This window comes from Azolla caroliniana, unplaced genomic scaffold, assembly GCF_043228905.1.
Source record: "Azolla caroliniana isolate FFs.n. ecotype wild unplaced genomic scaffold, voAzoCaro1.0.p SCAF_16, whole genome shotgun sequence".
Lineage (NCBI taxonomy): Eukaryota > Viridiplantae > Streptophyta > Polypodiopsida > Salviniales > Salviniaceae > Azolla > Azolla caroliniana.
The window spans coordinates 18,066,210-18,093,402 of record NW_028230451.1 but is presented as its reverse complement, the minus strand read 5'-3'; the positions used below and the strand labels follow the sequence as shown (position 1 = coordinate 18,093,402).

Below are 27,193 nucleotides of genomic sequence, written 5' to 3'. Positions count from 1 at the left end.
TTTATCAGGTACACTGCCATCTGCAATGCCTCGGCCCAGAATTCCAGCTTCAATCCGGCTTGCTGGAGCATTGTCGTCACCCTCTCCTAGATCGTTCGATTGATCCGTTCAGCCACCCCATTCTGCATAGGTGTGTAAGGAATGGTCTTTTGATGTTGGATCCCTTTTTCAGACAGGTACTGTTTGAAGGCTCTGGAGGTGTACTCACCTTCGTTGTCGGATCGGAGTGTCTTCACTCTGTGTCCCGACCGGTTCTCCACTTCAGATATCCATCGAATGAAGACCTCGAGCGCTTCATCTTTGGACTTGATAGAGTATGCCCAAACTTTTCGTGTACATTCATCTACGAATGTGATGAAGTACCGGGAGCCTCCTAGTGATCACTTTGGCATGGGCCCACATATGTCTTTGTGCACGAGCTCTAGGGGTTGTCGTACCATCTCGTAATGGAGAGAGTGTGAACATCGGGTCTGTTTCCCATATCAACAGTGCTCGCAGAAGTCCATCTTTGCCTGGAGTTTCGGAATGTAGCCGACCGACATCAGCCGATCAAGTCCGGCTTGAGACATGTGGCCAAGTCGGCCATGTCATAAGTTCGGGTCAGTTTTCTCGGCTACGTTCACGACCCCTTCAAGTTTGATCGCCATCAATGGGTATAGATTATTATACTTATGCCCACTACCGATTTTGAGGTTTCCCCGGCTGATCACCCACGTCGACTCGTGTAGAGTCGTTCGATACCTGTCTTTGGCTAACATGCCGATGGAGACCAGACTCCTCTTTAGATCAGGTACGTGCCGAACTCGGTGTAGGGTTATTGTGTTGTCATTTGGCAATCTTATGGGAACCTCCCCAGTTCTGGCTATCTTGCACTCCTGCCCATTTCCCAGTCGGATTGTGCCGCTAGCGTCAGCAGAATAGTTCGAGAACCATTCAACATTGGGGGTCACGTGAAATGTGGCACCAGAGTCTAGTAGCCACGTGTGTGCAACTTGTGCACTGTAGAGGACTTCTCCGATCATCGAATCCTCTAGGGAGAGGATTTCTCCGGATCGGGTGTCGGCAACATTGATCTGGTTGCCGACTGGAGAGTGGTCCGAGTCGGAACATCCCCGATTCCGCTCAGATCGCCGACCACTCTCTTTTCTTTTTATTGACCAGCTGTTGGAAACATTGTAGCCAGCTTTCCTGCAGTGTGTGCAGTACTCACTTGTTCGGCCCGTTCTTGACTTTGACCGTTGTCGGTCACCCCTTGTTTTCGAGCGGCTGTAGCACAACCGGTTCTGTCGGCTTGTTCTTTCATTCGACTCTGTCGATCGAAAGACTCGGTCGAGTGATGGGCAAGCTCGATAGGAGCCCGGGGGCTTCACTATGAAAACTTGTATGATAGCACGTGAGTTCATCAAAAGGGGTTTAAATTAACCATTGAGATACAGAATGTATATATATAAGGGTATTAACAAATGCATAAAAAATATATTTACATAAGGGTATTATCAATTATGCTATAGAAAAAAATTACATAAGCCCATGAAATATTAGATATTTCAATGAGATAATAAAGAATATATTGTGCCAACAATAGTCAAATTTGGAGTGGCATGCATACATACATACATATACATGCATATATGTACCTACATTTAAACATTACATCCATAAATATGTATATACATACATTACACCCATTTATACATGCATACTGACTAAACATGAATATATATTATCATATGTAGATATGTACATACACATACATAAATACAAATATGTAAATGCATACATGCATAAAAATGACATATTACATATCATATAATCCATTCATATTATTACACAATATACAAATTGACATACACATACATACATTGACTGCATTACATATATACATATACATATACATATACATATATATATATATATATATATATTACATATGTACATACATATTCCACATATCGCAATATATATATATAGGTTATATGGAACCATACAACCTACAATACTTACATATATACATACATACACACACACACACACACACATCGGATATATGATTGCATATTACGTACATATTGAAAATATAAATCCATATATGATCCATACACATACTAGACATGAAAATATCCCAAAAATATACATACATAAATACATTACATATATACACATACGTACATTATTATATTCATTCATAGATTGCTACACATATATACGTACATACATACACACACATCGGATATATGACTGCATATTACGTACATATTGAAAACATAAATCCATATACTATCTATACACATACTAGACATGAAAATATCCCAAAAATATACATACATAAATACATTACATATATACACATATGTACATTCATACATGTCCATACATATATTCATTCATAGATTGACACATATATACATACTTACATACACACACATCAGATATATGATTGCATATTACGTAATATTGAAAACATAAATCCATATACGATCCATACACATTCTAGACATGAAAATATCCCAAAAATAATACATTACATATATACACATACATACATTCATACATGTACATACATATCTTCATTCATAGATTGCTACACATATGTACGTACATATGCCTACAATGTTACATATACAAATTTTACAAACATACATGCATTACATATGTACATACATATCACCACATACACGAACATAGACACACACATGGTCATACACACTATAATAGTACATATATGCATACACATACATACATTAGATATATACATACATATTATGCACATATTATAAACACACATCCAGACACATTAAATCATGTGCATTGACACATGCATATATGCATACAGGTACATACATACATATTCCACATATCACTATATATATAGATCATACAAGGTCATACAAGTTACAATACTTTCATATAAACACATATTAGATATATGTATGCTTACACATACATTGGATATATGCATGCAATACAATACATAGATATGTACATCAATAGAAAATACGCACACACACACATAACACATACATACATAGCCACATGATATATATACAATGTACATAATACATACATACATACGTAGAAATATAGAAGACACACACACATATAGCACATACATACGTACACAGATGTGATACACACATATAACACATACGTGCATGGACACATGCCATACATACAATACATACATATGCACCTATATAGAACATACACACACATAGCACATAGATACATTATACATAGTCACATGCCATACATACAACACATGCAACATAGTACAATATGTACATACATACACATGCACACATGCCATACATACAACACATGCAACACAATACAATATGTGCATACATACACATGCACACATGCCATACATACAACACATGCAACACAATACAATATGTACATACATACACATGCACACATGCCATACATACAATGCACATATACAATAATGCAATTAATACAAAATGATACAACACAATAAAATGCAATACAACATGTACATACATGCATATATACATTGATACATACACACAACACATACATATATATACATAGTCACATGCCATACATACAACACAATACAATATGTATGTCATACATACACATGCACACATGACATACATACAATGCATATATACAATAATGCAAAAACAAAATGATACAATGCAATACAACATGTACATACATACATATACGTATCAATACAGACACGCAACATATACATACATAAACATGCATATACGCATCAATACATACACACAACACATATATATGCATGCAATACAATACAGATGTAGATATATAGAACATACACATACATGCTATACATATAATACATACAATACATACTTAAGCACAAGTATAAAACATATACATACATACACACATGCAATACAATGCACATACATAGAACATACAATACATATGCAATACATAGAACATACAATATATGCATGCAATACATATGCACATACATAGAACATACAAATAAGCACATAACACATACCCTACATACTCACATGCCATACACACAATACATACAATATAATGTGTAATACACTCACATGCCATACATACAATATATACAATACAATATTGTATATACAATAAAATTATACAATATGTACCTACATACATACACACAACACATGCACATATATACAACATACACACACTATTTTTAAAACACTAATTGTTTGAAAAAATGGGGGAAGAAAAGGGGGGGAGATTAGATAGATATGTGTTGTTAGCAAAAATGGGAGGAAAAAGAAGAAAGGGGGGAGAGAGAGAGAGAGAGATTCATCTTTGTTAACTACTGAATCTCTTCCTTTTTCTCACAGGAGGAACGAGATAGAGAGAGACAAGGTTTACTTGTATCTATGGCCTTCTTCACCTTCATGGGCAGAAGCAGTGGCGCCTCTTGGAGTGCTAAGCAACACCTTGCTTCTGAGGATGGAGGTTGCCTTGAGGGATCCGCTGATTCTTCCTTCAATCTTTAGCACTTGCTTATGAAGCTCTCTCTCTCTCTCTCTCTCTCTTGGATTGGTCTTCCAGGTAATCATTGGTGGTGGAGGAGGCGCGACTTTGTGTCTAGTGGAGCAATAACATCGGTTGCGGGTGGGGGAGGGGGTAATGGTGGTGCTCCTATTGTAGAAGAGAAAGAAGAAGTAAAAGAGAAAGAAGAAGAAATCGATGATGATATGGGATTCTCATTGTTTGATTAAAATTAATTAATTCAACTATCCGAGTAGAAGTAGTGTCTTTTTGTTTGCATTTTTTATCGGCCTTTTTCACTTTATTGATTCTAGTTGCTTAGAAAAAGTAGCTATTGGGAATTTATTTGTAAGGGGTTTTTCTTCATGACATGGATGTATGTATGTTTACATTTTGGAGTTGTCAATAGTAAGTGAGTTGCTTTGGTTTGAGAGAGAGAGAGAAGAAAAGAAAGCAAAGAGAGCAAGAGAGGACCCATGAGCGTGATCGACCTCTTCGAAGTGGCCTCCTTTCGCAAGCAAGGATGTGTAGGATGAGCTACAAGAAGGTGAGAATTTGTGGCCATTAGGATCCAAACCACTTTTCGAGGGTTATTGGTTTAGTACCATATCAATTTTTTACCATATTGATATGTGTGCATGTGTATTTTCATATGCATGGTTGTGTTTGTATGTGTCTATTTGTATGCATTTATGAATGCCTGCACACATGCATTGGTAGCATTCCATCGCATGTTCTTTTTTTCCATGTTAATTTGTGTATTTTCTATTGTCATTTCACAATCAAGAAGAGTTCTTTTGGTCTTGAGAAGCCTCATGGGGAGCTCATGATGTCGGTGCTTTCTCTAGGAAGGACCATACCAAGTTCGATTCGAGTAATACTACATTGTGAGGCAAGTTGTGAAGGGTATTGTTGCAACAATAAGACTTGCTCGTCGTTGCATTGTCCCGGTATGTATTCTTCTTGTGACCTTGGTGGATGTTGAGCCTTGTTCTTTACTCATTGTGGCACATTTTGTCCTTTTTCATGCAAATAAAGTCATGAGAAAAGATTGAACACCATTCTTTCTTAGGAGCTTAGTAGAAACCAAGCTTGGTTGTGCATATTGGTCAAGGAATGTATAATAGTTTAGGAAAATGTATTCATTGTGTTTCCTTTCTATTCTTGAAATTGAAACAAAATGATGAAAAATTTGTTTACTTCAAGAAAACCTAATCCCAATGTTTTTCAACCTTAGATGATGGCTATCCACCTCGACCTTTGCAAAGGTAGAAACAAACATTACTAGAAGACCTTAGATGATGGTTATTGTCAAAGTGAAACAAAAAGCCGACAAAATTTACTATTATGACTAAGGGTTTTGCTTATGATCTACGTCTTTCTTTCTATTAGAGAAGTATGCAAAAATAAGAATGAAATGGTTGGAAAGGAAAGTATAGAGGGAGATGATATTTTGCTTATTCCAAATTTTTTCTCTTAAAACTTGTTTTTAACTAATATGAGAGTTTTGTCCCATTTGTTTGAAGTTTTTTCTTCAAATATTTGTTTTCTTTTCATTATCTTAAATGGAAGAAAAATAATGGGCTATTTATAAGAGAGCTCAACAACAAATATTCATGTACTATGCGTGGTGATGGAGATGTTGAGTTAATTGGATATCTTCATCAAAGACTCATTGTGCTTAATTGCTTTTCTATATGATATATTTGTATTTAAGGATATGGAGCTTTCAATACTTGAGACTAGGCTTCACATCTAACTAGTTTTTATTTTGGTGTTCAGTTATGCAAAGAATGCACCATCAAGGCTCTCATACCATGAGTTTGTTTTGAGGCTAGCTATCAAGGGAGGTCAAAGCATGCATTTCTTCCTATGATTGCCTTTTGTTCTATAAGTATGGATGGTCTTCATTCCTTTCATGACTTTTTGGATTTGGAGGTTGACATTTATTAGGAACATTTCTGAAGCCAAGGGGGTGTTTATTCATTGAATCCCACCCACTTTAATCTTCATTGACCGTGTGTCTGTGGATTTTTATTATCACCTAACATTGTATTCATCTTTCTTGGTGCTACATCATTAGGAGAATGCAAGGTCCTCATTTCTACTTGTTGTAAAGGAAGGAGATTGATAAATAAATCATTGCATGAGTTGTAATATATTACTTTCCTCTCATCTAATGAATCATTGTTTGTTTGAAACATTATTTGAATCGTAGGTATTTCATTATTATAGCAAGTTGGTTTTGCATGTGTTTGTTTGTTGCAAACTATATAATCTAAGAAAAAGGTGTATTAGAAAGAGATGTTGTATTGCCAATAGTGTGATTGATATGTATGTCAAATGTGGCTTGACCCATGTAGCACATATATGTTTGATAAGCTTCACATATTGAATCAATCATATATTAATCTCTTCCTCGTTAAATAATATTGTGATGTGAGAAGTTACTGAGCATTTGAAGGAACTTCTTGTAGTGATGGGGTATTCATGATGAAATTTCATGAAGTTTAAAGATAGAATAGCATCAAACCAAATAATGAACTCTTGAGTCTTTATTAGTAAAAGAATATCTATGATTTAGGTGCAAATAGACACGAGCCCCTACACACATACACACATAACACATAGATACATACACACATGTCATACAACTAAGATATACCACACATACAATATAATACATGCATAAATAAACATGGTATACAATACATACATGCAATGCAATACATACATATAAACACACACATAACACATACATACATGCATAAAATATATACAACATATGCAATACAATATAATACATACATACACACATGTATAAAACATACATGTGTCTTCTATGTAAGGGCATTTAAAATGAGTTGTTGTCAAAATATATATTGGCACTAAGGGTTATTTTTATTAATTGTGTTTTTATAGAAGGGTATCTAAAATAGTAAAAAACATACGTATAAGGGGTTTATAAAAGGTGTCGTGAACGCATGTGATATAACCTCTTTATATATAGTGGAGCCCCCGGGGATAGGAGGGCAAGGGCTTTCACTTCTTCTTCGAAGTTGATCCCTTATGACAAGAGCTCTGACAACACTCGACTGAAGGTGTTGATGTGGGAGATTGCCATCTTCATGTTGAACAATTGATTGATCAAGATAAGTTTCGAAGATGAGGACTTCTTGTTAGGAAACAGGTCCCTCTGGATGGGAAGGAAATATTATGGATGAAGGACTTCATCGGAGAGCTCGGTATCCAGCAAGATGAATACCGACTCTATTGCGACAGTCAAAGTGCCATCCACCTTGCTAAGAACGCAACGTACCATTCCAGGATGAAGCACATCCAACGTTGTCGTAGTGTATTTCGTACACTACGTGAAAAAGTAAAAATAATATAACCGATTTAATTACATATAAATAAATAAAATAAAAATAATCAAGATATTTATCACGTGCATAGGGCAAGATTCGAACCTTGTACCTCCACGTAGCCAAACCTCAACTTTACCATTATGATACCTTATCTTTAGTGTTAATAACTATAAGTGCTTTATTTGCGCCTACCTTTATTAAAAGGTAAATCATGTATATTTAGAGTGCGTGAATATTTTATAGAAAAACGCAAGCAACTAAAAAGTGACTCATGCACATCTAGCGTGCATGAGCACTATATTTAGCAAATAAAAGCAAGGATTAGAAAAGCATCACATGCACATTTAGTGTGCATGAACATATTAGAAAAAAGCATGTAGCTATGCTTAGTCTCTCCCATCACTATATAAGGATGGGGAGCACATTGTAGTTTTTGTTGATTATTTTTCTATAATGATCAATCAATCTAAAATATTCGTGGGATTCACGAATTTGCTAAATATAATTCTCTCTTACTACCTAAATATTGACTAAATATACTAAACTCGTGGGATTCACGAGATTCTTATCTTATAACTCTTTATACCTGTTCTTTCCTAGTCTTATTTGTATTTTTCTTTCTCCTAGTCCAAAACCTCGGCGGTTCCCACCCGACTCACGCAAACGATCCGGAGCCGAAAGGCACGACAACGTAGGTATCACTGGATCCGGGAGCAAGTAGAAGATCGAGAGTTCGCACTGACGAAGATCCACACGGTCGAGAACGGGTCAGATATGCTGACCAAAGTACTGATACTCGACAAGCTGGATGCATGTCGGAAGCGGATTAGACTAGTAAGACATCCCATGCCGGAGTGAAGGGGGAGTTTGTTAGGAAATAGGTCCCTCCGGATGGGAAGTGAGAAGAACCGTGTTGATGAACAAATCCGGAAATCGTGGAGATAGCCAACACGGAAGGCTAAACTTGTAAATAGTCGAAAGGTATATAAGTACTTAGGGCAATCATGTTATATATGTGCGTTGTTGTAAAGTTACTGTTGACGAGGTTGTTGCCTCTGTAACTGTGAGAGTGAACGAGCGTGAGTGGAAGCGTGTGAGCTCCATAGCCGCCTGTTGGTGAAGCAGGATCTCGAGGTCGTTGCCTCTGAGATCTCTGATTGTATTCCTTTCTCTCATAGTGTTCTGTTCGGAGTGTGTGGACTCCACGTGGTTTTTTCCTAGTTCGGGTTTCCACATTAAAATCTGTGTCATTCTCAATTTTTGTATTCTGTTTTTCCTTTCCATTAGATCGACTATTATTCCGCACACGTACAACCGGTTGTGGCCAACAACGATTTTAACTTCACTTCTTCTCATAGACGGCTTGTAGCTTCTCCCACAAGGAGAACGTTGTCGTTTCTTTTGCCATGCTAAAATAGACGTTTTCGACCAGATGCATTCGGATCGTGGAGCGTGTGATTTCGTTCGTTGATACAGTCCTTGTTCCAACTACAATTTTGTTGTGCCGAATGGCTTCGACCTGTCTTCGAATGATCAACACATCCTGTATCATCTCCTTCCACAAGGCAAAGTTTTTGCTGTCGAATTTTTTGTTTTCAACTCCTATTCCGGATGTTGAAGCCATATTCTGTTTGTGAGATTTCTAACCTAGTCTTTTCTTTCAGCTTCTTCTGTTTTCTGTTGCCGCCGAACAGCAAAGATTCGACTCTGATACCAGTTGTGGTTATGAGTGCTAGGTGCGGAAACGTGTATGGATCTGTAGTCGGTACTGGACAGCAAACAACACATACAAAAAATAGAATAGGCATGGAGACTTACACTGATGGAGCTTTAATGGAAAGCTTCTTATTACTTCGTTCTTTCTCAGAGATACAATAGTCTGCTCATCATCACTCATTACAATGTTAGGTATTCACTTATATACTAAGCCCTAACTTATTAACGAGTTCACACTAGGACGGATACAATTTGGAAGGAGTCGGCCTTTTATGCCAACACTGCTCATGCGAGTAGCTGACTAGGATGCATTTCTCCGACTTCGGATCTAGCTTCTTCCGCTTCTCATCTGGTACATGCACATATGCTATGGTACCGAATATCCAAAGGTGTCTCAAATTCCGCTTCCGCCCGAAATATAGCTCATGTGATGACACCTTGTCTCCGATCCGGTTTTGGATGTAGACGGCCGTCCAGACCGCCCCAGCCAAGTAGAATTGGTGCATGCTCTTCTCCTCCAACATTGCCCTTGCCATGTCGAGATTCGACCGGTTCTTCCTTTTGGCCACACCGTTTTGCTTAGGCGTGTATCTGGAGCTGAATTCTCTCCGAATTCTGTTCTGATGCAGATAACTGTTGAATTGGCCGGAAAAGTATTCTTCTCCGCCATCCAACCACAAGCTCTTGAGCTTCCTCTCCATTTCCCATTCAACTAAGCTTTGCAAGTTCCAGAAACATTTGAAGACTTCGCTCTTCCATTCGATGAGGTAGATCCACGTGTGTCAGTTGTAGTCGTCGATGAAGGAGACGAAGTATCGACTCCTGCCAAGACTAACGTTCTATGCTAGTCCCCATACATCTGAATGTATTAGATCAAGCTTGTTACGGCTCGGGTTTCATTTGGTGGGTAATGGAAGCCGGTGTTGCTTCCCGAGTTTGCAGGCTTCACAAAATTCAGCCTTCCGGCCACTAAATTTCGGCAAACCAAAGACAACTTGTTTCAATTGCAGGTCCTGAAGCCTCCGGTAGTTGACATAGCCGATCCGCTTGTGCCACAGGTCGATGTCTGACACAATCTTCTGCCATTTGGCAAACATGGCGGTGCCAACATCATTGGTGTTGAGGATGAAAATCCTCCCTTCTCTGCGCCCTTGCGCAATTATCCGGCCTTCTTCCTCGATGAAGCACCCTAGATGCGTAAACCACACCTACATCCCCTGGTCAACGATAAGGGACTTCTCCGACATGCACAATCGGATGAGGGGTGTCGTCTCTAGTTTCAACAATCCCTGGTTGTTCTAGCTTTTCCAAAAAAGAGAACCACCCTTCATGGCTCGTCATGTGGTTGAACGCTCCGGAATCAACGTACCATACTTCCTCCAATTTGGAAGTAGTCTTCTTCATTGAGTTAGCCTTGTGCTTCATCACGAAGGTTGGCCCTTTACTAGTTTTCTCGGTTCTGGATCCTTCTGATCCTTCCACGTAGTGCGATCTTTGCCGGTTCTCCCGATCGGTTTTGCCGGATCCGGATTTGTCCGAATAGGCGCGCTTCTTCCAGCACTCACTTTCCCTATGGCCCTTTTTGCCATAGTACTAGCATTCCGTGTCGGCCTTTCCTTCCCGGTTCCCGGCGCCGCTTTGATTCTCCCTGCTTGTGGAGGTCCAGAACTGTTGTCGGCACCACCTCTGTGCCTCCGGTCCTGCTCTTGCCGGCCGCCTCCATTGCGTGCCAACCCACCTCGTCCACCACGTCCATGGGGTCGATCTGTCTCCGTGTACAGCATCCGGCCGTCCGATTGAGTGGTCCTTGACCCACTCACGTGGTTTTCTTCGACCATCGGCATCGATTGCAAGTCGAAGAAAGACGACGGTTTCTCCCGGGTGCGATCATTGTCCGGATTGGCCCGTACCTTTACGCTAGACCACTGAAGCAGATTTGTATCATCTCGTCTTCGTCCACCATCACGTTGATGGACTTGAGTGCATCGCAAATCTCCTTTATCTTGGTGGTGTAATCCATAACCGACATGTCTCTTTACCAAATGTTGTTCAGCTCTTGCCGGAGCTGCAACTTATAGGCTATGGTACTCGCGCCGAAAATCTTCCTCAGATTTCCCCAAGCCTCCTTCGGCATCTTTGCATCCTTGAGGTAGCCAAGCATCTGATAGTGCACATAGGAAGCGAGGCAGTACAATACTCGGCTCGCTCCTTGCTCCCATACCAGGTCATCATTGTGTGCCGGCTCCAGCGCTACCTCGTTCGTTCCTTCCACGAAGTTCCAATATCCATACCCCAACGGGTACTGGTGCATCTTGTATGACCAGGACGTGTAGTTGCTCCGGTCGAGCTTCTCTGTTGGAAGTGAACTCACCATCCCTCTGTCCATATCTTCTCTCTTTCTGTTGTTACCGGGTTCTAGGGTTTGTCTACGGAAGCAAGTGTCGGTTGTAGAGGTTCTCAACCTTCGCGCTCTAATACCATGTGAATGTAAACGTGCGGAAGCATTAGATAGAACCGGCTCAGCCGGATAGCAACAAAGAATAAGATGAAGGTTTAATGGAGAAGCTTAGTATACAAAGAGTATACGTGGGAGAGACAGAGAGAGCAAAACGTAAGCGTAGATTCAAAAAATGAAAATACTTTATAACTCTATACATACAACATGCTTAACAACACTATTTATACAAGTCCATAAAGGACTGACCGAAGTACTAACAGGTACTTCAATATTCCTACGTGCGACTGACACTAACTACGAGACAATGATTACCTAGTAGTCTAGGCTACTACTAGGCTTCCGATTCCCGCTTGAATCCGGCTCTCTAATCCGTCTCCCCAATCCGGCTGGTTGTTTCCAGATACCGATCCGAATCAGGCTTCTTCAACCGATCTGGATCCGGTTGAGCTTGCTCGCTCAACAAAGATCCCCCAATAACCGTTGATTTTCTTGCTCTAAAGCAAGGAACTTCTCTTTCAAGCATTGCAGCTCTGAGAAAACGGATTGATATTCTTGAGCACTAACAGTGGCCATAGTATGAGAGAAAAGAGGAAGAAGAGATTAGTATGAAGGGAGGGAGAAGTAAGGAGATAAAGGAAGATAAGGAAGGAGAGAAAAATCGGTTCAAACTGGAAGGAGTAGTACTAAGATAGAGAAGTACTGTCAGGAACAGTACGAAAATAGAGAAGGAATTAGTACTAAAAGATGAGGATTAGTACTAAGGGAGGTGTAGAACTCTCGAGAGAAGGAGAGAGTGAGTGAGAGAGAGAGAAAGAGAGAATCAGGAATCAGGATAACAAAAGATATATATTATGTTAAGGGAATATACAATAGTAGCTAGGAGGCTTAAGATTGACGTTGAACCAATTTGGTTTGAAATAATGCCTTGTGCCCCCTTTTATAATGTTCTCAGGAGTACTCCTGAAGTTTCTAGAATGTTCCAGAGAAATCTGGAATATACATCAATTTTCTATAGACCTAAATGAAAATAATATCCTTCGTATTACAACATATAGTCTAATGGTCAAGAGCTCGACCCATGTAACATAAGGTCATGGGTTCGAGTCTTGCCATATCATGACACTTTTTCGCAGTCGATTCCTCAACCATCGACACTCGACCCGAATAGTCGGCTCCTTCTAGTCTTCGACTGTTGGCTCTCTACGTGCAATCGGCTCCTCCCACTAGAGGGACATATTCCTAACACAAAGTTGAATCGATCAACTCACCCAAATAGTCTAAGGTATGGATAGGCTGAACCGAATTGACCAAGGCACCAACCACTCAATCAATTGATCCTGAAAAAGGGGAGAGTGATTTGACATCACCGAAATCCTATTGCAGGGGCGAGTCATCCAATAGGACTCATGAAGATGGTTCAAGAAGTACCGATCAACAGACAGAAATGATCGAAGGCTCTGAACCAATCAACTCAGCACCCAGGAGATCTAGACGAGTCCAAAGGCCGACAGAGTTTTTTCAATTGGCCATCGACTATGTCAATTACATGGATGTAGGTGAACTAAGCTCCTATGAGGAAGCTATAGCCACACTAGACGTTGACACATGGCTACAAGCCATGAAATCCAAGTTGGACTCAATCAAGGAAAATCAGACATGGGAGTTGCTCAAATTACCAGTTGGAAGGAAGTCGTTGCCCTGCAAATGGGTCTTCCGATACAAATATGTATCTGATTCAGAGAAGCCCAAATGCAAAGCTTGGCTCATCACAAAAGGATTCAAACAAGAACATGGGGTCGATTACAATGAGATATTCTCACTAATAGTCAATTTGACCACCCTTCGACTCCTACTTGGGGTTGTGGCGACTGAAGACCTAGAGTTCAAGCAACTGGACGTCAAGACGACATTCCTACACAAAGACTTGGAAGAAGACACGGTAGGCTTCACGGCTATGGGGGAGTAAAATCACCTCGCATGTCAACTGAAGAAAAGCCTATATGGCTTAAAACAAGAGCCGATGATGTGGTATCAGAAATTCGATACTTATATTCGGTAGCTCGACTATTGCTGGTCCGACTCCAACCCATGTATGTATATTTGGCAATTAGCCAATGAGTCCCGGATCTATCTGATCCTATATGTCGATCACATGCTCATTGTAGGGAGCAATCGAGCACAAATTGGAGAACTAAAGCGGAGCCTTCACGACAAATTTGCGATGAAGGAACTCAGACAAGCCCGACACATACTGGGCATGAGGATCAAGCGAAATCAAATGACAAAGACTCTCTGACTCTCCCAGTCCAACTACATTCGTAAGGTGCTAAAGCGCTTCAACATAGAGAATGCGCATCGATTCCACTACCGATGTTGATCATACTATTAGAGAGAGACTCTCCTTCAACATATGAGGAGAGAAAGCTCAATGGAAAGATACACTACATCGGCCATAGGTGTCACAAGATGTCAATATCAAGATTTGAACTTGTAACCTTTAAACAAGGTTAAGTCTCACACTCTAACCAATACACTAACTAACTTTAAACAACAAATATATTTTCATATTATTATTAATCAAGAATTATGGGCACAAAACGCAATAGATGATCACCAAATGGCATGCATGGATGTATCCAAGTGGCACACAACATGTATGCCAAATGGCGATCATGCACAATCCTATGTACACTATATAAGTGGAAGATCTGCTTAGTGTTGAACCATCCCGGTTCAAACTATCATGACCCAAGCTTCGAAGACGATGTTAATTTGGAAGAAAAGAAGATAATAACAAACGAGAAGACACTTACAAGACAAGAAGACAAGAATTTCTATTGCTGGAAACCAAGATTACAAGGTTGTTGCAACATCATCCAACGAGGATGATATCCTTTGTTTGCAAAGAATGGAGTGAATCCCATAGAAGAATGGATTGAATTATTGTAAGCAAATTCTGCCATATGTAAGAAATCCACCCAATCATCTTGTTGATAATTGATAAAGCAACGGAGATATTGTTCTAATGTTTGATTCGTGCGTTCTGTTTGACCATCGGTTTGAGGATGGTAGTTTGATGATAGTTTACGAGAAATTCTAAGGATCTCAAGTAAGTGTGTCCAAAACTTCACAATAAATTGTGGCCCACGATCACTAATAATTTCATCTGGAAGGCCATGATGCTTGAATATCCAAAAGTCTCAAACAATCCCGTTGTCAAAGATCGTCTAGAACAACTCAAAGAAGTTCAAGCCAACATTTCTGATAATTTGCTTCATGCTCAAGCTTAGTAGAAGAAGGTGGTAGATAAACATCACTTAGATTCTATACTTGAGGACCCTAAGTTTAAAGTTAGTGATCGGGTATGGTTATTACGTCGTAATGTGAAAACTATTAGGCCATGTGACAAATTGGATTTCCAACGTCTAGGTCCATTTGTAATCTCTCATCAAGTCAATGAGGTTGCATTTCTTTTGGACTTGCCTTCACATATGCATCTTCATCAAGTGTTTCATGTTTCACTGTTAGAACCATGGACATCAAGTTCTATCCCAAATTGGGTTATTCCACCACCACCTCCAGTTCAACTTGCAGAAGGACCAGAATATGAGGTAGAAGCTATTTTTGGACTCCAAGGTCATATGCAATAAGTTATATTATTTGGTAGATTGGCTTGGCACACGCTTGAGGATCGAACATGGGAACCCGTAGCAAATGTCACTAATGCCTTTGAACTTATATAGGGGTTTCATCGTCGTTATCCCCATAAACCAAAACCTAGTTCATGCATTGCGACTCATGGAAATCGTCGTCAAAGGAAGGACGGGATGATGTCACAAAATGTCAATATCAAGATTTAAACTTATAACCTTTAGACAAGGGTCTCACAACACTCTAACCAATACACCAACTAACTTTAATTAATAAATATATTTTCATATTATTATTATTCAAGAATTATGGGCACAAGACACAATAGACGATCGCCAAATGGGACACAATAGATTATCGCCAAATGGGACACAATAGATTATCGCCAAATGGGACATAGCATGTATGCCAAATGGCGATCATGCACAATCATATGTACACTATATAAGTGGAAGATCTGCTTAGTGTTGAACCATTCCGATTCAACACCAGTCTTCAGCAACCTTGTAATCTTGGTTTCCGGTAATAGAAATTCCTATCTTCTTGTCTTGTAAGCATCTTCTTGTTTGTTATTATCTTCTTTTCTTCCAAATCAACATCGTCTTCGAAGCTTGGGTCGTGACAATAGGGAGTATCATGTATGCAATGGTGGTGACCTGACCTAACTTTGCCTATGTTGTAGGTGTCATCATCTGGTACATGTCAAACCCAGGACGGAAGCATTGGGAGGCTGTCAAGCCAATCTTTAGGGTATCCGAGAGGAACCAAGGATGCACAACTGACTTTCGGATCGGCCAATTCAACAGAAGTCGAAGGCTATACCGACTCCTACTATGCCGAAAATACGGATAATCGGAAGTCAACATCAGGCTATATTTTCACCTATGGCAACGACGCCATATCATGGAGGTTGAAACTTCAAGAGTGCACCACCCTATCTACCACAAGGCTAAGTACATAGCAACATCAAAGGCATCGAAGGAAGCCATATGGCTGCACCGACTATCAGCTGATTTCTCAACAACAAGACGACTCGACCATCTAGCGCCGACCATCTATTGCGACTCTTAGAGCGCAATACACCTCATTCAAAATCTGGTCTATCACGCAAAGACGAAACACATTGAGACGAAATTTCATTATATCTGGGAGCTCATGATGGAGAAGAAGCTCGAAGTCCGGAAGATCGACATCGAGATTAATATCGTCGATTGCCTGACGAAGCCACTCCTAGATCAACGCTTCATAACACTGAGGACAATGATGGACCTATGACAAGCACCCGAGCAGAAAGAAGCCAAACGAGCAACAACAGAAGGGAAGACGAAGACCGACCCAATCGAACAAACCAAGAAGGCAAAATCCAAAGAGTCGGAATACCGAGAAGATGAAGATGCAACACTCAATGAGGATATCAACTGGAGAGAAAAAGATCGACAAGCGAGCAAAGCCAAAGCCAAATCAAAGATCCAACTAGGAGCTCAAGAGCCAGCACAAGCGAGAAGCAGATTGACTAAAGACCAAGAATCGGTTCAAGCAAACAAGTCAACTCATAGGTAAATTGTGTTGGGAATTCGGTCCCTCCGAATGGGATCCGGATGAGAACCAATGTGAATTGGATCCAGGGACATATCTATAAATATGTTTCTAGAGTGCCTACCATAGCCATATTTGTAAATAGTCCCAAAGTCATAAACAAATCGACTCAGAGGTAAATTGTGTTGGGAATTCAGTCCCTCCGAATGGGATCCGGTGTGAACCGGATCCAAGGACATATCTATAAATATGTTTCTAGAATGACTATCATAACAATATTTGTAAATAGTCCTAAAGTCATATAAGTATAAATATGACTTAGGGAAATCACTTCTTTATTTTATTTTTTATGTGTGTAGAGATATTGTTGTATAGATACACAGAGAGCGCGAGATACAAAAGCTTTTCTGTTGTAACCGCCGCTTGGCGAAGACATAGAGCTTGAGGTCGTTGCCTCTGAGTTTCGCATTGTATCCTCTTCTTACAATGATAGTTGGCATCTGTGGGCTCCTGTAGTTTTTTTCACTATTAGGGTTTTCCACGTTAACATATTGTGTCTATCTTATTTCTATTTTCCGTTTTCTTCCATTGAGTGTTTAAGACTCGGTTGTGGCCGAGCCCCATTTCCCCGCAAATTGATCCGAACAGGTTGATCCCACCTATTCATACATGCCAGACCGGACAATACACAATCTAGAAGATCAACCGAATCAAGCTAGACATCGACCTTACCTCTATTGGTTCGATTGAATGTCGACAATCTTGAATGTATAATTGTAACTATAGATTAGATTTGTAATCTAGGTTCACGAGGGAGATAACCCCAATTATTTGTATACATAGGAAAGAGTTACAACCCTTTTACGGGGGAGTTTGTTGACATAAAATGCCGACTCCTTCCTCTTTGTATCCTTAGTGTGAACACACTCTCTAGTTAGGGCTTGAGTATATAAGCTCAAGCCTAACATTGTAAAGAGCGTCTTGGAGTGAAAAGAGTTATAGAGAAGAGAATAAGAGAAAACTTCCATTGAAACTTAATCAATGTCTATCTTCTAACTTCCTTCTTCTTCTTGTTGCATATCTGTGTTGTTTGGTGTACACATCTTACCTTGCAGGTCCTTATCATATTCGTTCTCTAACATATTATAACATTGCGAATGCCTCACTTTCTCAATTATCAACCCCCTACATTCATATCTCATCGTAACTCAAATCTATGTCATAATGATATAGGAGCATTCTCCATCTACAGGAATCAGATCCATGACCACGTGATTAAAACCCATGTGCTCTACCAAATGAGCTAACACGACTCCAGATCAATTTGGTTGTTAGGTCGACACTCCCGCTGTAGTGAAACTAAGTTAACTATACAGGAATAACATCCACCCTCGATGCGTCATTTTTAGGTCAACATCCTCAGATTATTGAAACTAAGCTAATAACACAATGTTGATGGGTGGGGGGTGGAGCCAAGGATAGCTCCACCCCCCCTTCCTAAGGGGTTGAGCGTGAGGGAGAAAAGGAGCTAGGCACTCTCTAGCATATATGATGTGTTCGGCTCGCAATCTTGTGTGGTCCATGGACTTCCTATGTTGTAATTTTTTTTATGACCTTCATGACTTTAGAGGCAGGTCGTGAAAAGTGGCCCCATGGTAGGTCTAGGTCGAGGTGTGGAAGGCATATGTATGTATGCATGCCATGCCGTGCATACATATAACAATACAGTTTGGTTTGGTTTGAGAGGGTCAAAACCGAACCGTTTAAATTTTTTGAAACCTGAACCGAACCATGAAACTGTTAATAAAAGTTCAAATTGTTAAAACCACGGTTTCATGGTTCGCTTTCAATTTTCAACTTAGGTCAAATTTTAATTTTAAATTTTTTTTAATTTTTAATTTTTAATTATTTAAAATATTATATTTTTAAAGATGTTCCTAAAAATGTGAGAATAAGGTCTAAAAATGAAAAGATTGTTAAAAAACAATTTATTTAAAAAAATTATAAATGAAAAAAAAACTGTTAAACCGTTTAAACCGTGGTTTCTGACTGTTGAAACCGAACTAAACTGAACCGTTTAAATGAAGTTGAAGTTGAAGTTGAAGCTGAACCTAAACCTGAACCAAACCATTTTAGCCGTTATAACGCGGTTTCACGGTATTTGCCTCTCGGTTTATGTTTAAGGGTTTAAGTTTTTTTTGTGTAGAAGAACCTAACCTCCAGCCAGAGATTTATAAAAGAAATGTCTACCTCCTCCGTGCGTGCTTCGCTATCTCTCGACTTCCGGTCGTCTCTGAGAATAGCAGCTACATTGGATTGGAGAACCATGTCGTCTTACTGCCTGCCTGCCTGCCTGCCTGCCTGCCCGCCAAAAAAAAATGCTGATTGCTGTACTAGCAAGTAATAGAATAATGCAGAGATACCTCATGCCGACAAAGGCCCAAGGGGGGTCCCCGTCTCGAACTTGAAGTAACCTTAAGAAGTCAAATTGATTCTAGGCCAATATAGAAGGCGGTTCATCATGAAGGCCTTCATGCATGCATGCATGCATGCATGAAGAACCTGTTTGGTTTGATGAACCGGGTCATCCGGAAGAAGCGGCATAATCGGCTATCGACTCCTTTCCTTTCCTTTCCTTTCCTTTCCTTTCCTTTCCTCAGGGACCCACCTTTTGAGCCATTCCTTCCATTTCTGTTGTTTTCAGGGCGAAGCGCAACAGCGATCAAGTACTACGGAGAAGATGGCACGGCCGCAAAATCTCTTTATTCCCGCACCCGCTCATTCTCATCTGCATTACTAATTACTACAGTAACTCTGGTAGTGAAATAAGTAACAGCAGCTTTTTACCTAATCGATGAAGCGCAGTATAGCTCAGGAGGCTAGGAGACTATAGGCCTTCATTCATGCGGGAGTATAGAATATGAAAAGGTATGTTTCTATACTAAACAAGAGGGTTTATTGGTTAAGGAAAACCGTAAGGAAAAACAGAGTTAAAGATGTAGGACCCACACGTATGCATGGGGAGTATAGAGTTTTTGGTTTCTATACTCAATTGGCGAGTAACGGGATTCGAACCCGTGTTTTCAAATTCACAATTTGACACTCTGACCATTAAGTTATACCCGCCCCCAAAGAAAAGAAGGGCTAGCTTCCCGCTCCTTCAGATTCAGAAGGGGCCCGCCCAATTTAGACACGTCCGTACCCGCTATCGGATTCGAACCGATAACCTGGAGCAGATTCAAAGTCTGTCGCGTTTACCAATTCCACCAAGCAAGCAAGCAAGCAGGTATGCTCACTATCGGACTCGAACCGATAACCCTTGAAATGGAACAGATTTTAAGTCTGTCGTGTTTACCATTTTCACCAAGTGAGCAAACGTTAAGAGGAAGCAAAGCTCTTTTGAGAGAGAATGTGGGGCGGGCAGGGGATCAGAATCTCTTGCTGCTCTGCCCGGCCTACTCGGGCCCTCGTCCGCCACTTTCTTCTCTAGACGCCCGCCCTGGCTCCGCTAGACGGAGCTTGCTCTGGCTCGGCTAGACCCGTGGTTCTTTACCGAGGGATTGAGGCGACCCGGAGCAGCAGCACTCTGTAGCTGGCTCGGGCTTTTCGTGCGTGTTTCTCAATTTTTGTTTTGCCTTCTCGCGCGCGAATCTTCACATAGTAGAATTTTGTGGGAGACACAAAGAAAGCTGGAAAGGAAAATCATTCGACCAAGTTATTCTTTTTATTATTATTACTGTCTCTTTCTTTTTCGGAAAGTTGGAAATAGATTGGTACGAGGAAGCCCATCGTCCTCGCGGCGCTTTCACCTCTCGCCTATCGAAGTGATGTTCTTTCACTTGGTAGGAGAACTTGTCTAGAGAAGGATTTCCTGCTTAGATGCTTTCAGCGGTTCTTCCCTACCAACTTAGCTACCCGGCGCTGTTGCTGGCACAACAACCGGAACACCATAGGTTGACCCAACCCAGTCCTCTCGTACTAGGGTAAGCTTCTCGCAGTTCTCGGCAAACCAATGGTAGATAGGAACCGAACTGTCTCACGACGTTCTAAACCCAACTCACGTACCACTTTCATCGGCGAACAACCGAACCCTTGGGACCTTATTCAACCCCAGGATATGATGAGTCGACATCGAGGTGCCAAACGACTCCGTCGATAAGAGCTCTTGGGAGTCATCAGCCTGTTATCCCCAGCGTACCTTTGATCCGTTGAGCGAGAGCCCTTCCACACGGGACTCCCGGATCACTATGGCCGACTTTCGTCCCTGCTCGACTGGTAAGTCTTACAGTCAGGCAGGCTTATACCATTACGCTCACAAGCTGTCAGAATATTAGCTTGAGCCTACCTTCGCACACCTTCGTTACTCTTTGGGAGGCATCCGCCCCAGATAAACTACCCACCTTGCAATATCCCGCTTCTGACAGCAGCGGCGGTTAGGCATCCAACGACGAGAGAGTGGTATTTCAAGATTGGTGGCGACATTGCGTGCCATCACCAGACAAATAGGTAAATAAATAAATAAATAAATAAATAAAAATTAGAAATAAATAAAGGAATAAACAAAATAAGAAATAGCGTATTGGAGCAGCCATGTCTTCTTCTTCTTCTTCTTCTTCTTCTTCTTCGTCTTCTGCGTCAGAAAGGAAAGAAGCAGAGAAGATCAGCAGGAGAAGGAGAAGCAATCGATCCATTCCGATCAGGCCTTCTCTGAAGAAGAATCAGAAGCAGAAGCAGAAGCAGGATCAAGGAAAGACGGATCGACAGAAGAGAGGAAGGAAAGAAAGAAATCAAGACGAAGATCACATCAGATCAGATCTCAGATCTCAGATCTCCTCCGACAAGAAGGAGGAGACGGAGAAGAGGAATCAGAGCAATAAACAGACGAAGATCGGATCAGATTTCGTTTTTTTATTCCGAGGAGGAGAAGAATCGAAGATCAGGTAAGAGCTTTTCCGAGAAAAAAAGAAGCGTTACTTCAGTAAGGAGATAAAAAGGAAGGACGCAAAGAAAGAAGGAAGATCAGATCATCGCCATGGTGTCTGCGTGTGAAGAGATGGTCGTTTACTGCTTCGACACTCTTGTCTCGCACTACACGGGAGATCGTGTACCCGAACCTACCTTCGAAGATGGAGAATTGTGAGCTCTTTTCTCTCATCCTTCTGATAAACTGTGTAAAATCTGTACTTTCTTCGATTCAAGCTATGATTTCCCCCCTCCCTCTTTCACTGGCGCCTCTTGTTTCTTAGTGTTTTGACATTTTTCTGGTTTTGTGAATATATGATTTTGTTTCTGGACTAGCTGCGTGAGGATGTGGTTTTGTGTTGAAAAGTATCATTCCAGACATTTGGTTTCCTGTATGTAAGCCTATGCGTATATTTTCTTTGCTGGTTTTATTAGGCTGTTAGATTCATAAAAAATTCTGAGCTTTAGTTTAAGAAAACTACGTGATTTTCTACTTGTTGTTTTTGTAAGGTTGTGATTTTTATTTACAGTGTTTTTTTTCTTAGTTCTGTTAATGCGTGGGTTTTTCCATGACAGAGCTTCCTTCATTAGTCTCGGATTTATGTTTTTGCTTCAGAAGGCCACGTTTTTTCTGCTCTAGATTCGTTAGGCTATGGTTTTTTCGATTAGGTATATGGATTTCTTTTGTTTCAGATTATATAAGGTCATGAATTTTTCTGTTGTAGCGTTCTTTCTTAGGCCACGAGTTTTATTATGCTATGAGGTTCCTTTGGCTATGAGTTTTTCTCTGTTAACTTTGTAAAGTTACGATTTTCTTCTCTTTCTTAGCTTCCTACACTCTCGTTTAGTCTGTGCTGAAATCGGTATGGCTAGTATTGTTCCTGTTTTGCGTTAGATTTGTGAGGTCATGCTTTTCTCTGTGTTCTTCTTTAGGCTATTTGTTATTCTGTGCTGGCTATTAAAGGCTTTGTGTTCTCGCTATGTTTTCTCTCTTAGTTTCATTGGGCAATGTTTCCATTTCTATAGCTTCTTGAGGCTATTGTTTTGTCTTAGGAGCTTTAAAAAGGTTAATAGTATCATTTTGCCGCATCTACCGGCCTTGTATACAAACTCTAGTCACCACTACTCATACGTATTAGCTGTGCACGAAATGCTTGTAAGGTAAACCAATGCAAAAATCACTTAACCACTTGCATCAAGGTCATGATCATGAAGCTTTAGAAAACCTAGAGCTCTTACTTTTTGGTATAATATGGATGACATGAATTTACCCCTATTTGTATCATAGGACGATTTTGGCTTTTGGTAGGTGTAAAACATATCTTCCTTTCTTTCTTGCAACTTGAACTTACATCATGCACTCTTTCACAATTACAATGTGCGTTCTCAATTGCAATGTTTAATAAATTTCTTGAACATTGAGATACACTAAAACTTCACACGAACCATGTGAAAATGTTTCACCTTGGTTCCATAGGTCATACATGACCGCTGATGATGATAAGAAATTCTATCTAGTCTGTGTATCCTCTCCTTTATTCTTTCCATCGCCCATGGGAGGCATTGGTCTTTTGGGATTCCATAATGCCCATGCACTATCGTCTTCTTGAAGCAATTAAAATTAATTTAAAGATAAAACTAAAACATTTTTGAATAATGTAATAAGAGAAGAAAGTTATGTTGGCAATAATTAAATAATAAAATAAAGAATGTAATAAATAATAATAGAAAATAATACTGTTTATAATTTCCACCCGTCTTTTTGTATTACCTTTTCTTTTGGTATGTTAATACTTTTTCCTCTTTCTCTATCTGTTGACTTTCTCAGGTTATGGTTTCCCCTTAATTATCTCAATGTTTGCATTATCAGGCTATTGCTTTCCTTGTCTTAGCAACTGCCTCCTTAGGATATATTCCCCCTCTTTTTCTCTACGTTAGCTTCCTTAAGGAATGTTATTAGCTCCTTTACTAGTAGCTTCCTTGGTTAATATTATTTAAAGTAGACAGGAGGTAACTGGAAGGAGCTAAGCCCCCCCCCCCCCCCAACCAAAAAAGAGGAGAAAGGATAGTCAAAAGCAAACCCTAGGGAAGCCAACATAGAATAAAAGAAATAACCAAATAATGAATGGGAAGGAAAATATATCATTAGGTCTAACTTTGCCTCTCCATATTCTTCTCTACAAAATTGTCATTTTCCGAAATTATTTTGGTTAGTCTTCTCCTTTTATCTGCTATCGTCTCCTCAGTGGTCATTGTCCTATTGTTAATGTTTACATTCAATGAACAGTTTGATGAAGTCATTAGGCAACGGGAGAAGTCATTAGGTACCTTGCTTGCATGGAGTACAAATCCCTGTTAAAAGTCCAATACTGGATCATGTATTGCTATTTAATTAGATCCCTTACATCTTTAACTGGAAAATATGGAATGTTCATAAGCCAAGGGGTGAAAGGTCTGTATTGGTGAGTGCTGGTGAGTGTATTACCATTTAATTAGATGGTTTACAACCATAGCGTAAAAGGTATGGAAAGTTCAATTTTTTGCAGCGGGTGAATGTATTAGTAAAAATTACATGATGGAAAATTCTTTGTTCTGCTTCCCAGCCCTTTGTTTGTAACTTGGAAGAAGGCTATAAATGGTGGTGAGCCCCGACTCCGAGGATGTATTGGGACATTGGAAGCTCGCTACTTGATCTCAGGTTTCAAGGACTATGCACTCACCAGGTTCTCATTTGTATGACCTGTATTAGGGATAATAGAAAGGGAAAAGAATGTCCCTAACTTGTTGGATATTTACTAGAATATTCTTGCGTTCTTATTAACCACTTTGAAATGCAAAATTTACTACTCGTAAATATCCAAAAAGTTAGGGGTAATTTGATTCTCTTACCTATTATAAATCTAGTTGAAGTGCCACAAGATACTTGATAAATGATGGCATACGTTTCTGCTTACATAGTGCCCTTCGCGATAGACGTTTTCCTCCTATTCAGGCAAAAGAATTACCCCACTTGGAATGTACTGTCTCTATCCTCACAAATTATGAGACAGCTAATCATTTTCTTGATTGGGAGGTATTATGGAAAGTGATTAATACTTTGAACTTTCTTTTCTCATAATTGATTTGCCTAAGATTTTAATTGGATGTTTTTGGTAGATTGGCATACATGGAATGATATTGGAATTTACAGATCCAGACAATAGAAAGCGAAGTGCAACATATTTGCCAGAAGTAGCTGCCCAAGAAGGTATAGAGAAAGAAACATGGATATATGCATTGCTATCCGAATTGGTTACCTGAAAGGTTTAGGGTAGGATTGGGACAACATGTGCATTGATAAGGTCGCTGTTTTGTGAATCAAAATGAAGGTACCGTGTTATAAATTAAATTGAAATACAGTCCTAAAGAATGTTTGAATAAAGAGAGTTCAGAAGGATGGAACAATGCCTGCTATAGCAACAAAATGATACAATACAACAGCCAAGGAAACCTGGCAGCGAACAACATTTTAACATCTTCTCTTTTCCATATAAATTAATTTTGTCCTTTTTAGTTTATAGCAACTGTAGTTCAGGATACAATTGACATTACAATGTTTATAAAAACTGTGGAACATAATTTGTTGTGAAATTGTTTCCTTAGGAATTGTGACCAGAATTATGGAAGATGTTAATTGATCACTAATGTCCATATATGGCCTTATTCTTATTTTTTCTTCATTATCATAGGGTGGACAAAAATTGAGACAGTGGATTCTTTGGTTCGTAAGACGGGTTATGTGGGTAACATCACAGAATCCATGAGGAGGAGATTCCAGATCACACGTTATCAAAGCTCATTACACACTATGCATTATAGTGAATACGTGGCCTACACAAAAGAAGTAAGGGGAAAAGTACCCATCTTAGGTGCTCGATAATATGGCTGTCCTAAGGGCAGTTGGTATATCCATGTCCATACTTATTTCAAAACAAATGATTTAATTGAACTTATATGACAGAACATGATACTTCATTTCACACATGCTCAATTCAGTCAAAGCCCCTTTAGCCAAGAGGCAAAATATTATGATGCTAACCTTGGCTAAGAAATGATTGTACATCCACTGCAGATTGCAGTAGTTATTCTGTTTCCATTTATTGAAACATCAAAATGGCACACAAGATTTCAGCATCTCTACTTTTGTGTACCTTTAAAGGGGAGTAGAAGCTGCTTTCCATATTCTGTTGTGTTGATCGCATTGTGACAAAGGCTTTTGTTTTGCTATTTTTGTGACCCGGCGTGATGGTTAGAAAGCTTTACTTTCAACTCCCTCCATTGGGGCAATGTTACATAAATTGTCGGATGGTAAGCATTGTTTTCTGCTATCTATGGCCTATTGTATCCATTAGGGAATCCTTAGTAAAGCATTGTTTTTCATATGTCCATGATGATGATGGTAATATACAGCTTCGATGGTAAGTGTTGTTTTGCATTATCCTAGACTTAGGTGGTATCCTTCAGGGAATCAGTATTTTTGCATACAGAAGTAAGCAAATGGTTAACTGAAACTAAAAGTGCCACTTGTGATTTCTGAGCTTTCATGACCTGCCTTGGACTTTCACTGTATATTAACATGTGTTACACCTAATAATTTAACTTTTGACAGACCACAATCTGTCTGTCCATGAAGTCTTTACTATGAAAATAGGAAACCGTAAGGCATTGATACTAACTGTATTAAAATTAAATAATCAAACAGGTTTTGAATTAATCTTGCAAGTAATGTGAAGTCATGATTGTTGCATTGAAGGTGGTACCTAAGGATAATGTTATTCATTATTCCTTGAATGTTCTAGATGGGATCATCCCCTCATTATTCCGTTCACCTTTATGGTTGTTATGCAATCATGTAGCATACCATGTGGTGTGCAAGCACGGGTTCAATATGATTTAGCCACCCATCCAATCTAGTTGCTAACAAGGCCCTTGAAATTGTGCTACCATGATCCATGTGCCCTTGGTTGCA

The 27,193-nt window shown here is 39.7% G+C and overlaps 2 protein-coding genes and 2 non-coding genes across 4 annotated transcripts; 2 read left to right on the top strand and 2 right to left on the bottom strand.

The window, feature by feature from the left end:
• Window positions 1-4,345: 4,345 nt before the first annotated feature.
• Window positions 4,346-4,771, top strand: LOC147854131 (uncharacterized). Its single transcript, XM_087331978.1, has 2 exons — window positions 4,346-4,495; window positions 4,577-4,771. The coding sequence occupies exons 1-2, from the start codon at window positions 4,380-4,382 to the stop codon at window positions 4,722-4,724; spliced, it is 264 nt and encodes an 87-aa protein (XP_087188104.1). The 5' UTR covers window positions 4,346-4,379; the 3' UTR covers window positions 4,725-4,771.
• A 15,506-nt stretch (window positions 4,772-20,277) lies between these two features.
• On the bottom strand, window positions 20,278-20,349 carry TRNAH-GUG (transfer RNA histidin (anticodon GUG)). The gene has a single exon. It is a non-coding gene; the product is annotated as a tRNA-His (tRNA).
• A 163-nt stretch (window positions 20,350-20,512) lies between these two features.
• TRNAL-UAA (transfer RNA leucine (anticodon UAA)) lies at window positions 20,513-20,596 on the bottom strand. The gene has a single exon. It is a non-coding gene; the product is annotated as a tRNA-Leu (tRNA).
• Window positions 20,597-22,190: 1,594 nt separating this feature from the next.
• LOC147854128 (AMMECR1 family) lies at window positions 22,191-26,406 on the top strand. Its single transcript, XM_087332532.1, has 5 exons — window positions 22,191-22,359; window positions 24,789-24,908; window positions 25,144-25,258; window positions 25,342-25,432; window positions 25,914-26,406. The coding sequence occupies exons 1-5, from the start codon at window positions 22,256-22,258 to the stop codon at window positions 26,102-26,104; spliced, it is 621 nt and encodes a 206-aa protein (XP_087188658.1). The 5' UTR covers window positions 22,191-22,255; the 3' UTR covers window positions 26,105-26,406.
• The last annotated feature ends 787 nt before the right edge of the window (window positions 26,407-27,193 follow it).

Coding starts and splice junctions, on each gene's coding strand:
- LOC147854131 (XM_087331978.1), top strand. CDS start 4,380: ATGGCCTTCTTCACCTTCATGGGCAGAAGCAGTGGCGCCTCTTGGAGT. Junction 4,496..4,576: donor GCTGATTCTTCCTTCAATCT/TTAGCACTTGCT, acceptor GTGGTGGAGGAG/GCGCGACTTTGTGTCTAGTG.
- LOC147854128 (XM_087332532.1), top strand. CDS start 22,256: ATGGTGTCTGCGTGTGAAGAGATGGTCGTTTACTGCTTCGACACTCTT. Junction 24,909..25,143: donor AAGGACTATGCACTCACCAG/GTTCTCATTTGT, acceptor CTGCTTACATAG/TGCCCTTCGCGATAGACGTT. Junction 25,259..25,341: donor ATCATTTTCTTGATTGGGAG/GTATTATGGAAA, acceptor TGTTTTTGGTAG/ATTGGCATACATGGAATGAT.